This window comes from Cajanus cajan, chromosome 9, assembly GCF_000230855.2.
Source record: "Cajanus cajan strain Asha chromosome 9, NIPB_CcT2T_4, whole genome shotgun sequence".
NCBI lineage: Eukaryota > Viridiplantae > Streptophyta > Magnoliopsida > Fabales > Fabaceae > Cajanus > Cajanus cajan.
Window position 1 is genome coordinate 20331032 of NC_138525.1, and position 15404 is coordinate 20346435.

General features: G+C 32.3%; 1 protein-coding gene across 1 annotated transcript; it reads left to right on the top strand.

The window, feature by feature from the left end:
* The first annotated feature begins 7447 nt into the window (after nucleotides 1–7447).
* Nucleotides 7448–9286, top strand: LOC109816952 (expansin-A8). The gene is made up of 3 exons (XM_020382132.3): nucleotides 7448–7656; nucleotides 7784–8096; nucleotides 8587–9286. Exons 1-3 carry the CDS (start codon nucleotides 7521–7523, stop codon nucleotides 8888–8890), a joined length of 753 nt encoding a protein of 250 aa, XP_020237721.2. The 5' UTR covers nucleotides 7448–7520; the 3' UTR covers nucleotides 8891–9286.
* Nucleotides 9287–15404: the final 6118 nt, after the last annotated feature.

The following is a 15404-nucleotide window of genomic DNA, read 5'->3' on the forward strand; positions in this document are numbered from 1 at the left end:
CGACAATTATTTATTTAGAAAAACTTAAGTATCACATTAACCAGAAATAAGATAATTAATTAAAAAATATATAAATAGATGATAACTCTCACCTTACAAAGTTTGTTTTGTAAAGTTAAGTTAGACTTATAACTTACTATTCTCAATAGTCCCTAAACTTGAGAGGGTGTATTGGAAAAAATCTAAATCTCACATCGACTATTGATAAAATAATTAATTAGGAGATAAAATAACTCTCATCTTACAAGTCTCATATCGAGTAGAAAGTAAAAAATGTCATAAAAAATTATACACTTTTTTTGACCATTATAAGGATTTTTAATTACCAGCATTCAGAATAATTGTCACTAAATATTTTAACGACACTGCATACAATGACTATTGTGGAAATACTGCTAAAAAATTTTGTACCAATTTTTATTACCACTAAAAACTATATTAAATGCCACTAAAAATTTAACTTTTTTGTAATGTATTAACCCTATGTTTGTTTAAATAAAAACGGGCGAAAGAAAGAATGAACTAGAAAATGTAGTATGATGAATATCAAATTTCTTCCATTTGTTTGGAAAAAAATAGAAAGAAAGAAAATTAATTTTGTTAGACTCATCAGAAAATACTTTCCCTCTTTTCAATTTTTTATTTTAATTTTTAAAAGCAAACTATTTTTACAGTATAAAAAGTAAAAATAAATAATAAATAATTTTCTGTTATGAAAACGGAGTAAAAAATTAATTTTTAATAGTATAAACATATTTTTATATGATTTATCTGTTTATCTCGCTCTCTTTTTCACTTATCGGAAAAATCGGTAGGAACTTTTTCTACTTTTTCTTTCTTCTTATTGTTATCTATTCGTATAAAACTTTTTTTATATTTTATTTCTATCATTAATATTCTTTTTCCTCTATATTTCACTTTCTTTTTTTACAACTCTTAATTTAAACAAAGTATATGCGTTAACAAACTTGATATAAAAAAAAAAAACAAACAAACAAAATATATGCGTGAAAAAAATATTAATTATTAATTATCATCATAAATGGTCAATATTTAAAAATATAAGTTTTGTGAGTTTGTTTTTTAAAACAAACATCTTTTAAAGTGATTATATGACTTTAATCTTAACAATTTAGGTATAGTTGTACAATTTATATGTACTCTCATTACTCTAGTATAAAAATATTTTTTCACTAAATATATCTCTTGTAAATTGTAACATAAGTTGTTGTTTAGAGTTTAGTTAACGCTAGAGAGAAGAGTATATAAGACTTTCTCTGAGAACGAAACCTCATAAACTCATTTTCAAGGAAATTCTAAAGAAAAGTTTTAGAGAGAAGGGCTCTGGGTCCGTGAGTTCCTTTCTCTCCCAAATTTCTCTATTTGATTCTTCTTATTCTCTAGATTACTAATCTCTAGGGGTGGGTATACGGACCGGTCCGGCCCGTTTAAGGCCCGGTCCGTAAAACCCGCGTTTTATACGGGTCGGATAAGTCCGGTCCGTAAAATAAATGGACTTATTTTTTAAGTCCGTATCCGGCCCGCCAAAATCCGCGGATAACGGACCGGTCCGCGGGCCTAAATAATGGTTCAAAAAAATAAATTTTTAAAAAATAAAAATACATAACATTAGAAGAAAAAAAATATTTTTTATTTATAAGCTAAATTTTATCATACTAAAATTTATCAATAGTTAAAATGGTTTAAAATACTAAATATTAAAATATTAAAATAAAAATAATTACAAATACTTAAATAATAGTACCAAACTTTCAATAATAAAAGCATCAAAATGTCATAAAAGTAATTCAAATGACAAATACCTACCAACTAAACATAATTTTAATGTCATAATAATTTAAAAAATTAAATACACAACTTAATATTAAAATCATAATATTTAAAAATATTAATTAGTGAAGTCCGCGGACTAGCCCGCGAGCCCGCAGATTAAATCCGCTAAGTCCGCGGACTTCACGGGCCGAACCCAAAAATTAGACATAGTCATACGGATTTGAAAAAAACCGGTCCATTATCCGCGAAATCCGCGGACTTACGGACCGGTCCGCGGACCCGGGTCCGTCAACCCACCCCTACTAATCTCTTCTGTCTCTTCTTTGAATTTAGGCTAGAAAGCGTGATTTTAGTGGATTGAAGTCTACGGGTCAACCGCTCAGAAATTCTTCTCCTTCTTCCTCTTCTTAGCTATTCTGAGCAAATTTTCAGGTAAAGGAAGCTAGGATTTGGGTTGGAAATGTGGGGCTATTGAATGAATTGAAGGATTATGTTGGTAGATTTGTGAAATCTACAAATATGAAGAAGATTCAAAGGGGTTTTGTGTGAAAATGGGGGCTTTGTTGTTCTTGAGGCAAAGCTAAAATTTGATGATCTTCTTGAGTTATTGTGGATGCATGTCGTTCTTCTTGAATTTTCTGAGTTATATGATGTTAATGCTTGAAGTATTTTGGGTTGCATGTCTTAATCATTGCATGGATTGAGAGGATTGGGAAATTTGAGTTGTTCATCTACTGGTATGAATTTTCTGGGTTTGGGATGCTAAGCGTTGGATTTTGGGCTTAATGTGAGAGTGAAATGTGCCTCTGGAAGACTGACGCTGAGCGTGGGATTTTATGCTTAGCGTGAGAGCTGAGTTGTTCCTCTAGAAGGCTAAGGCTGAGCGTGAGTTTCTAAGCTGAGCGTGGGGACTTAGTTTAATAAAATTCTTTTCTAATTAAGTTGGTTGCCTTCATGATGGATCAGTAGTATGTTGAAAGCTTGTTGCTTGAGTTGTATTATGGTCAAATGATGTTAAATAAGTTGTAGAGATGTGGTATGATGAGGAATAGTATGTGTTGAACATGTTACATGTTATTGGAGTTATTTATATGTTGTGTAGTTGGTTCATATATGTATGATATATGATGAAAATTGGTGGTTGATTATATGTATGCTTGGTAATGATATATATATATATGAATGTTTAAATATGAACTTTCATATAAGGATGATATTGATCATGTGGTGGATTGACCATGTATGATGTATGATGCATTGTTGCACGTGATGCCTTATGGCACGTGTCTAGCCTAGGACTTGAGGAGAAGGAAAATGTTTTCGAATTAGAAGAGCTCACATAGAGTCTCTTGAGAGTGGTGCTTGGATAGACCACTAGTTTGGATGAGAGTGGTGCTTGAATAGGCCACTGATTTTGGGTAAGAGTGGTACTTGGATAGACCACTGGTTTGTGTGAGTCTCCTATAAGTCCTTGGCTAGTGTTGGAGTGGGATATAAGGTCGAGGGTTATTCCATTAACCAAGTACTGGGGAAGGTGCATGGTTCCTTGAGGATAACCGGTGGACGAACTCCACAAGTGACTTGATAATGCATGTTAAGGTCGTGGTAAGCCTGTACCCAGTTGTGTTACACCTGATGGTGGAACCGGACTTCCAAGTATGTAAGTGGCATCATTTGAGTAAACCCAAGTGGGGATTAATATCTTGGTTTGCTATGACCGAGTTGTCGCATTGGGCGTGAAAACGGTTAGAATGGTTTTGGTAGGATGAGATGTCACTTATACTGCTCAATTGTTAGGAAGATATCCTAGGTGAATGCGTGACGACATATTAGATGATAGATGTGCATTGATATCTTTCCTGTGTTGCTTAATTGCATGATTGTTGTTATGATAAGTATATGGTGTTTGACTTTATGATTTGGTGACTTGATAATTGAGTAGGATAGATGTTTATTTTTATGCTTGTATGGTTGTTTGTTGAATTCTAGCTTCCATATGAATGGACTGCGATGATCATACTTTGTATGAGAGCAGATTAGGGCTAGCTTGGAGTTGTGGTGGCCGTTGCGGAGGTGTGAGATTTTTTTTGGTCCTGATGTCCTATTAATATAGGATGTATTAGTTATAGGGCTTGACCGACACCGGGACATTACCATGATTTTGGATGAATGTATATATTTATATACATATTTTATAGGTGATTTGTATCTGTATAAATAGAGGTTTTATTTATTTTACTTGTATATTCATATATGCATTATTATTCGGTTAATGATTATCCTGATCGACAATTAGTATAGTTGCATGATTCATAGAGTGTAAAGGTCATGGCAGGTCGTTACATAAATATATAAAGAGAAGAAAAATCAATGAAATATGTAACATGATTGTTAATAGATAATATTATTCTTTAAATATATAGTCAAGAGTTTGACCAACAACTCTTATATATTAAACATAAATCTATATTGCATGAGGAAATTTTTAGGAGTTTTTTCTTATAAATTATTTTGACTTCTTATCTAATTTAATTTTTATTTATCATAATTATTTATGAATTAAACTTTTGAAATAAATTATCAATAAATACAAATGATAATGTGCTATAAATTCATAATATAAATTATTTATCATAAATCTAAAATATATTTTATATGTTTTAAATATTTATTTATGTAAATTTAAATATAATTCATATATTTAAACCTAATATTTATTTGTATATAATTTATTACAAATTTTAATTATGTATAATAAATATTTATTTTGTACATTGTACAAATTAAAATATTAATTTATTTGTATATATAGAAAGATATTTGTTGAAAAAGTTGAACTCTTTAAATAAATTTTAGTATTTTGAAAAATTAATTCTTAATTTTTCATCATAAACTATCTTGATTTATAATAATAATAATAATAATAATAATAATAATAATAATAATAATAATAATAATAATAATAATAATAAAGTAATGAGAACAAATATTGCTCTCCAAAAATACATTTCTTCCTTGTCCTGTAAAATTGTTCATGTGGATCTGATTTACGCAAAGATATGGAATAGTATTATATACAATGTGCATATCCATGTTAATATTACGGGTGTCTTTAAAAAAAGGTTATAATATAAATTATAAATTATAAATTATAAATGTTTATTTATAAGTTACACTGAAAACCGTGGAAAATGTATTTTTACATTTTTCAATGAAAAAATCACTTTTTGTCCTTGATACTTGTTAACATTTTAATAATAAAGTTTGTTAACTATCACGAATAATCTTAAACTAAATACGGTTACTCCAATGCGAAATTCTTGGGGTGAAAATTGAAAAAGTTCGAAGCCAGAAAATTCCTAAACAGGACATGTTTGCTCAAGAAGAAACAAGCCAATCATTAGATTATTTTTATTTTATAAAATAGCAAAAGTTATGAATGCAAAGCAAAATTAGAAAAAGACTTTGTGGCAGGTTCATCCACATTTATTTTAACTGAATTCAGAAATTGGAAGTGTCATATACACTAGATTTTGTGATTGAAAAATTAAAACATTTTTATTGTGCTTCATATGATGGATTCATTAGGAGGCTGTTAACTGTCAACAGAAATTTGCATATCCTAATCTCTCTGTCTACAGAGGCTGCCAACTTTTTCACTCACTCTCTTTCATGGAAATTATTAAAAATTTATATAGAAAATTATATATAATTAAAATAAATACTTTTAACAAAAGCGTTAACTCTAATTCTCATTCAAATTACTTATATTGATCCTATTTAATTTACTTAAATTAAAATAATTAATACTACAATTGATAAATATATATAAAAATATTAATATAAACTAATACATATTATAAAAACATTTTTCACAAAATTAAGTGTGTTTGGAATAAATCCAAAAGATGGATCATTGCTCTCTCCATATCCAATAAAAATAACAAAGAGTACGTAGTTTCTTCATCAATTTGATATGATTCTTAGTTTACCATCCTGTATGTATGCATCATCATGATTATCCTCTTCCACATACCCATATATGCCTTTGATAGAGAAAAATTAAAGAAAAACAAAAAAAAAATAAAAGGAATTATAATGGGTAAAATTTAGGGTGAGAAAAAAAAAATCATAATTATTTGAAGTCTTGCGTATTAGATTTCCAAGAGAACAAATTGAATGACTTTATCACTGTATGCTAGTATTCACAAAAAGGAAGAAAAAAAAATAACAACAACTATGCTGGTATGGTTCATCTGCATGTGTTTTGGGCTTTTGGGTGTCAAATACATAATGAACGATCGAGTATCATATGTGCAACAACTAATATCCATCTCATCTAATAAAAAATTATGAGCATGCACATCAACTCAATCATTCTTCGTTTCTTTTTTCACACACACGGGCACACATTATTACGCCATGTCTCAATCCAACCATGTTTCTCCAAGGCTCTAATCTCAATTGCAAACGGATTGGAGGCAAGGATGTTGCTATTAAATTATTCCAAGAACTTTATTCATATTAAAGAACCACAATATAGTTAATGACACATGCCCTATGTAATCCTGTTTATGTGCCAAACGGTGAAGCACATAGAAGATACTATCCTCTTTTGCGCGTGGGAAAGGGGGAGCATATATCATGCAAATGCCCTCAGCTGTTCTTGCTTTTGATCACCCAGATAGACAGATACCCTTTCATGTGCTAAGATAATGTTCAGTTTATGATTTCCTTAATTAAAACCCTACCCTACCTAATTCAATTGGGAATGCAATTATAGCTTTTGTCATTCAGACTCGTAAACATCAAGTACCACCAAATGGTATTCGCAAATATGAATTAATTAAAGTCGTTAAGATTTGGAATTAATTTTCATAATTTGTTATCAACATAAACTTGATTCTCTTTGAAGCTGCTAAAATTTCACTTCTTTGTCAAATTTTAAGAGAAGATCTATATCCCAATTGAGTAATTGGAATTGTGTAAAATTACTTGTAATTTTTTTTAATAACAATGTTATTATTACAAAATATTTATTAATTTTAACAATGACTAATTTCTATTAAAAAACTTAAAATATTTTCTTTCAAATTTAATTACTTTATTTTTCATCTATAAGATTCAATACATATTTGGATTAACATTCATAAATATGATGACTTTTTTTATTCAGGATGTGAGTTAAAATTAACGTGATACTAAAATAAATATACATTTAAACTCAAAATTTTGTTTAAAAAATTTGAATTTTATTATACTTAAATCGACTACTTATTGATCTTCACCAAGTACTTTCAGTTTAAAACTATACATTGATTAAACAAATCTCTACTAATAACATGCTATTAATGCTTGTCCAATAGTTTGGAAGGAATCCCCTAGTTGTAACACTCTTAGGCAATCAACCTATAATGGTAGCTAGCTAGCTAAGCTCTTGGCAATTTTGAAGAAGGAAAAATAGAAGAAAAAAAAAATTAAAATCCTAATGAAGTGGCTATAAGAAATATGGTATTGGCCTACAAGATTAGCAGTTGGGAATCCCAACTAGAACCATCGCATGTGCATTTGATTTGGAACTTGTTCTGTGACTTTAAGGAAATAACCCTACCATTGTGCATGTTAGTCACCAAATGATGCTTATAAATAGAGGCCCCTATTGCTTTCAACATCAAAGCAGAGCAAAATAACTACACATTCCCCTTTTGAACCAAGAAGCTTCCAACATGGCATCTTCTTTTGCGCTAGCTATTCTCATTCTTCTCTTCGTTGAAATGCACTTCCAGGCTGCCACTGCTGATGGCGGTTGGCAGGGTGGCCACGCTACTTTCTACGGCGGTGGTGATGCTTCTGGCACAATGGGTGAGTTTAGTTTTTAATCTATTCAACATCTCATATCATCTAGTAATATGACTAAAATATAATATATAAATAGTGCATACATTATTTACACAACTTAAGCTTTTTGTTTGATTATTGATACATGCAGGAGGTGCATGTGGTTATGGGAATTTGTATAGTCAAGGATATGGAACTAACACTGCAGCTCTAAGCACTGCTTTGTTCAACAACGGGTTGAGTTGTGGGGCATGTTATGAAATGAGGTGTGATGATGACCCAAGATGGTGCAAGCCTGGCACCATTGTTGTTACTGCTACAAACTTCTGCCCTCCAAACTTTGCTTTGCCCAACAACAATGGTGGTTGGTGCAACCCTCCTCTGCAACACTTTGATATGGCAGAACCAGCCTTCCTGCAAATTGCCCAATATAGAGCTGGAATTGTGCCTGTGGCATTTAGAAGGTACGACTCAACCCATAAACTAATTGGTGACTTCATCATGTATCTATAATATGAATCTCTCGAGTCTAATCTTTGAATATATAGTTGTAATAAAATACTTTATGAAATTTTTTTGTGTGCATAATAATTCTGTCTGATTCCAATAAATTTGTTTTCAGTAGATAACTAAACAGTTTTCGCGTACTAATCAATTTTTATAAATAATAATAATAAATAAAAAAAAGATAATTGATCTAGATCACGAGTGTGAACCAATTTCTTCAAACTTAGAAATTCATTTCAATTCCCTTTCAGCTATACATTATGAATTATATTAACTACATTAAGTCAAGGTAAATCTTGAAAATCAATTCTACCCTCGTTCGAGACCTAGTAAAGATCAAGCACTTGGTCTTTGTAAATTGTAACTACTGGCCTGTTCATCACCATTGAAAATTGGGGTTGCTTCTATACCAAAACATTTCTCTTAACTATTTGGTGATGATGACAGAGTGGCTTGTGTGAAAAAGGGAGGAATAAGGTTCACAATCAATGGCCACTCTTACTTCAACCTGGTTTTGATCACCAACGTCGCGGGTGCAGGGGATGTCCATGCAGTCTCCATCAAAGGGTCCAAAACTAGCTGGCTACCCATGTCAAGAAACTGGGGGCAAAATTGGCAAAGCAACTCCTACCTCAACGGACAAACCCTCTCTTTTCAAGTCACCGCCAGTGACGGTAGAACTCTCACAAGCTACAACGTGGCACCACCTAATTGGCAGTTTGCTCAAACCTTCCAAGGGGGTCAATTTTAGGAAAAATAATTATAATTACAAGCTACTAATATTAATTAACTTCTTTTCATTGTGTGTTATATGGAGAATGACCGGGAACATGTATTCTATGCAATAATAATTTCTCCATTTTTAGATTTTGCAATGTGGGGTAGGTTACTTAAAAATCTAGTAGGTATTATTGATTGTTCATACATGACATAGCCTAAAAAACATGTCAAGAGAGGCATTGATTCTTGCAGCTGTATGATTCCAGAAAGTAGCTGAGGTGATTTATATCATATAATTACTATCTTATCATTATTATGTTATGGCACCCGCTGGGGACTTCACAAATGTACTGTTGTATTTTATATTTCAAAAAAGAAAATCTACTGTTGTATTGAATATTGATTTCCAAGTAAAATTCAAGTTCCACTCTTTCTCTCTTTTTTTCTAGAGATAATGTTATTTTTACATTACATAACATTTTATTGAAAAATGAAAGTTATTTTTTATGACATTTGTTGTATCCCATATGTGGGTTTGCATCTCAAACGCGAGTTTGCATTTGTTGTAGGTATTTAGTTTTGTATTTACCAGGCATCTACAATGGGGCTCAATAAGCTCTAACTTTTGTATTTAGGTGATAATTATATTTAATAAAAAAAATTAGAGGATTAATAAAATACTACTAAAATTTATAATATTGAGTGATATTTAAAAAAAAAACCTTAAATTAATCTATTTGTCCCATAAAAAAAGTGCTCTACTTTCACAGGAAGGCTCATTGAAGTTTACCTGCCATGTCATTTAGTTGCTCACTACTACCACGAGTGAGGAATTGAGTAACGAAGTAACAACACAACTTGGGTCAAAAAGTTAGAAGAGATTCACCAACAAGACATTGGATAGATTTAGAAGTCCATTGGGTTGGATGTCGCTTTCACATGAAGATTGGCCCAAGTCTATGTATGTTATAATTGGGGTACATGTTATTTACACTTCTTTTTTCGCTTTTCGCAGCACACATTTTTTTTTATTTATAGAAAATTATCTTTTTTAAAGAATTCATTTATGTAATATATTTATATTATAATTCTAATATATTATGAAAGACCCGTTTGAAAAAATAACTTAACTAAAATTGTATTTAAGTTTTTTTAAACTTATGTTATACTCCTTTTATTCTTTATTATATAAAAAAAAATTACATATACTAGTGAAATTGACATATTTTATATCTCTATATTTTATTTAATAAAATATTTAAAAATTATCAATATTTATTGAATCAATTAATGTACTTGATTTTCAAATCTTAAAGTCTTACATTTAAGTCTTGTGTTTATAAGGATAATGAATTTTTAATATTATTTTTATTATTTAAAAAATAAATGAAAAGTTGTCTAAAAATATATACACTAAATCAAACTATCATTTTTATATATGTTATATATTATGAAAGTTAGTTATTTGCATTAGATTTTTCTATTTCTACAAGATTTTTCATAAATTGTCCTTGTTATAAATGACAAAAAATAATGCAACTAAAAAGGTTATACATTAAAGAAGAGACATTTTAGAAATAAAAAAAATATTATTAAATGAGACAAAAGTAGTTAGATTTACTTATATTTAAAACAAAAAATATATGTTTTTTTTCCTTATAATAGAGAATAAAGTAGTAAGTATTTAAAATTTAAAAAAGATCCTTGTATTGAGATATACATTTTTTTTTAGTCATGTGTATTTCTAACTCACTATGTCAAAGACTAATATAACTAGTAGTATTATGATTATTGTTGATCCAACAAGTTTTCACACATAGTGAAAATCGAATAAGAATTTGCTAAATAAATCATTTCTACAACGTAAGCGTAAGGTGTCTAACAACTACGTCAAATCCATTAGATTGTTTGGATATACATGTTTTGGTTAAACTCAATTGTTGTATAAATTACCTTTCATATTAGTCCTTTTGTTAAATTCTTTTGGTTAAACTTAATTGTTATCACATTATATACCAACATACCATTGACCGTAGACCAACTAATAGCATGCATGGATAAGGATTAAAGTGACATAAAAAGAAGGACCAAATTAAAATGCGGAAAATGCATATAGGTTTGCCCATAATAATCATCTTATCCCTATTATCCTTTACACCAATTCATTGCCTTTGCCACCATTTTTTCCCTTCACAACCTCATTTTTCTCATCACTACCACCCACATCTCTCATTGAATTTATGTTGCTTAAAACCATTCCATTAGTTCTCCCCTTCATCTTTGACCCTAACACCATGGTGTCTTTTTTCCATTGCATACTATAATCCTTGCATTTACATCCTCTACTACTTAGTTATTGTCCCTTCTCCACGCTCACAGTTAGTCAATTTTGCTAATCTCTCATATTTTTCCTTAATTTTTTGAGTTAAGATCCTATTTTTATCCAACGAAAATTATTAAATGACTCAAAAAATTTCATTATAGACTATTTTTTTTATGAACACTCGTGTAAAGGATATATTAGGATGACCTAACGATCTCCATAGACTAATATTCCAACAACCAAGGACACCATATACCACATGCCTGATATTTGGGTTTAGTAATAAACAATGCTTCAAATTTAATATGTTTATACCTTGTACCTTGATAGGTCTAGCAAAGAGGTGAAACTTTTATGTCTCATTCCTTGACAATTATAACACATTGATAATGTTTAATTTTATTTATAATTATTGGTCATTTTACATTAATAAAAATATATCTTCTATAACTTTTAACTAGCTTAATCATCCTATTAATGATTTTTTTTGTAATTAATTGGATATTGGTTACCATTATCTAATTACACCACCAATCCTCATTTTTTGTCTAACATTTGATACATTTTGGAGAATGTTAATCAAGAGAGGACACATAGAAGTGAAGAAAAGAATTTTTGAAGGTCCTCTTTAAAGATCACTAGCGTTGTGCGTCACTCTTATCATGCTCGCCACCATTATGACAGAGAGCATCAGGTTCTTTGGCGTCGAGTTTCACTCTACTCATGCCTAGTTCTAGCTTGACAAAGGCCATTCTTGATGCTAGTGTTGAGCACCACTCAACTCGCACTTGACATCATCTTGGTTGATAGCCTTTCTTTTTCATTTGTGTGCCTACACTTGGCATGGATTAGCTTGTGTCGCACACCGTTTTTATGACATGACACTTTTTACTCACTTTTATCTCTCTCTTCGAGAAATTGGAGGCATTATTTGACTTTTTTCAACTTTGGACGAGTTTAGGGTTCATTTGGATGTTTCTAGGACTTCTTTCAAGACTTCTAATTTTCTCTTTGGCTCTCCATCTTTCACCATTGATTTTTTTTGTGCTCTTCGTGATAATGAAAAGTTAAGTCTATTTTTGTTAGTGTTAGATGTAACCAACTGAACTCTTATGTAAATTGCACTATTTTATATATTTATATATGTCTTTCTATTTTAATGTTAGTATTTTGTTTCTACTCTTAATGCTTGTTGTGGAGTGATCAACCATAACTTGATATTTGATTCATTAGGTATTGGAAAATATCTATTGTAATTTAGAACTTAAACAAAATACCTAATGGAGTTTGTATCTAGGGATAGAACTTGTCTCATTAATTGTCTTAAATCTTTTTTATTAATGCAAGTTTATTTATTAAGTATTTAAGGGATTGATGCTTAATAAGATAACTTAGAATTTTTCTTTTAAGGAGTTAGGGTTTGAGTAAACTAGTAGACTGACATTAATATTAAATGTGAAAGAGGATTTAAGTGATTAAATGCACGAGAGTGAGGTTTGGTGAAATTTAATCCCAACATAAATACATCACATAATTTTTAATCTAAACTGCTTTCTAACTATTTGGTAAAATATCAAAAAGAATTTTATCCTTCTTTTGCGTTTTTATATTTCTTTTATAAACCAACACAATTAATGAAAATATTTTTATCTAATTTAGTTATTAATTGTACTTATTGCCATATATTACACAAGTCTCTTGAAAAATGACAATTACTCATTACTATTTACTTTTGTGACCGATATGCTTGCCATAATCATCTAACATACATAATATTCACAAGGAAGCTTGTGTTGAAGTAGTTTTAATATATTTAAAATTTCTTGTTGTGATACTAGTCATCGAGTCAACTACATGTTACATTGTGTTGTATCTTTGGTTTCCACCTTTGACTCCTGTCGCCACCGGCCCGAAACGGGCTTTCGGCATTCACGAAGGATGGTTGGACTCTTTTATTTGTTTAAAAATATGGATTGCTAGAATGACTTATTCTCAAACTGAGACCTTGTCAAACGAGCAATTTTATTAAAAGGCTCACCAATCCATGTTAATCCCAAGCGGGACCCTCCATGGATTAGCGGTTTTCATAAAAAGGAAGGGTTCATGGAGTCGCCACCAATGTTTTACTCAAAACATTGGAAAAAGAGATAAGGCAATTGATTTTATAAATCAACTTTGGCCATTACAACCAGAGTTGGGTAAGGGAGTCGGTTACGTGTGGGGAAGGTGTTAGCACCCCACAACGCCCCTTTCGGGTTCCCTATGACAGATTATTTATTAAATAATAGCGCAAAATTACTAAATTACCCCTATTTATTATAAGCGATTGTAAATTAAATATCTACATGATGATAAATTTAAATATGCAACAATCAGAAAGCGGTAAAAGAAGGGATTTTTAGAAAAGAAACCTCTTGAAGCGTGCTTTTTATATATCAATGAAGTCTAGGAGGCTTTTTGGCACTCCCTCCCTTTACAAGCTCGCTCGCTCCTTCCTAAAAAATAATTTTTACTATGGAAATCTAAAAGATTTCCCTTCGACTAAGTTCGAATCTCCAAGCTAAATGCTCGGAATTCCAGAACTTCGTCGGATCGACTCCCAGAGAGATTTCTAGGGCAGAACACTGCTCAAAAACCCCAGAATACTCAAGGAGGGAGTCAAAACTGTGTGGAAAAGTGTAAAATGACGTCCAATTGACGTCATATTTATAGGGATGAGGCGCAATACGGCCTCTGGGGGTCAATACGGTCCGTATTGAAGTTTTGAACTACAATACGGCCGTATTGAATTCAGTACGGCCGTATTGAAGTTCAAAAAACCTCAATACGGCCGTATTGAGTTCAGTGCAGCCGTATTGAAGTTCAGTGCAGCCGTATTGAGTTCAGTGCGGCCGTATTGAAGTTCAGAAACTTCAATACGGCCGTATTGAGTTCAGTGCGGCCGTATTGTAGTTCAAAATGTTCAATACGGCCGTACTGAACTTTTGGGAGGCCGTATTGGGCTTCATTCCCTCCACTTCCTTATTTTGAGCTACTCTAAGACTTCTAAACCTACGAATAATCATCCTAGGGTCTTCCAGGGTCTTCCAGGAGTCCTTCCGGCTGACTTTCCTTTGGTCTTCGAGAGTCTTCGAGTCTTATTTCCGACCCGGACAATTTTAGGGGTCTACAGCTGCCCCCCCTTTACTTAGTCGGACGACCTTTTGGTGTACCGGCTGACAAGTAAAGGAGTTGACCCAATTGTCCGGGTGATGTGCCAACCTTCTGACTTGTAGCGTCTTCCGGTGGAAAATTGTTGAGTAGCCTCTCCAGGTTGTTGCATACCTCGGCGCTTCTGACAACCTCGGTAGCTAAGTTTACCCTCTCCAGGGTCAACTTCACTCGACGCCCGAGCCGAAAGTTGAACACCAACGTGCCTCTGACGACGCTGATGGTTGAGTACTGTCTCTCCAGACCTTGAGTACCGTCTCTCCAGACTTTGAGTACCGTCTCTCCAGACTTTGAGTACCGTCTCTCCAGACTTTGAGTACCGTCTCTCCAGACTTTGAGTACCGTCTCTCCAGACTTTGAGTACCGTCTCTCCAGACTTTGCTTCGGTTGTCTCTGACGACCTAGGCAACTGAGTTTGCCCTCTCCAGGGTCTGCGTCCGTGTCTTCTGATCACTTCGGCAATGCGAGTTTACCCTCTCCAGGGATCTGAGATGATTTTTTGTCTCCACAGTCCACAATGCTGCTTCGACGGTTTGTTTGATTTTGTGCCACTGAGGGCTGGATAACGCAGGGATCCGTCTAGGGGATGTGCAGTCATTCATAGGTTCTTGTGCCCCAACTTGCATTTGCATAGTTGGTACCCATGGGGAATTTCTGACTCCTTGGGGTGTAGACACAGATGCTCTCTCTGAGTTGAGCGATGTCTTATGTTTGGCTGTCGTCCTTTTGACGTAAGTGGAGTATCCCGGTTGTCCTTATTCGGGTGTCTCTTTTGATTTTCTGATTTTTGTAGCCTCTGTGTAGGCTGTTATCCGCTGGGGGATTCTGTCGTTCAATTCTTGACTGGCCTCTTCTGTTAGGCAAATCATCTTGATGTTCGGTGTTTGGCTTGATGCCGAATTCCGCTTGGGGAATATTTATTGATATTTTTTATTTTTCTCCTTTTGTAGGGGTGCCTCTTGAGTAGGCGACTGGGGATTTGGGGATCTTATGTATCCCAGAGTATTATTTA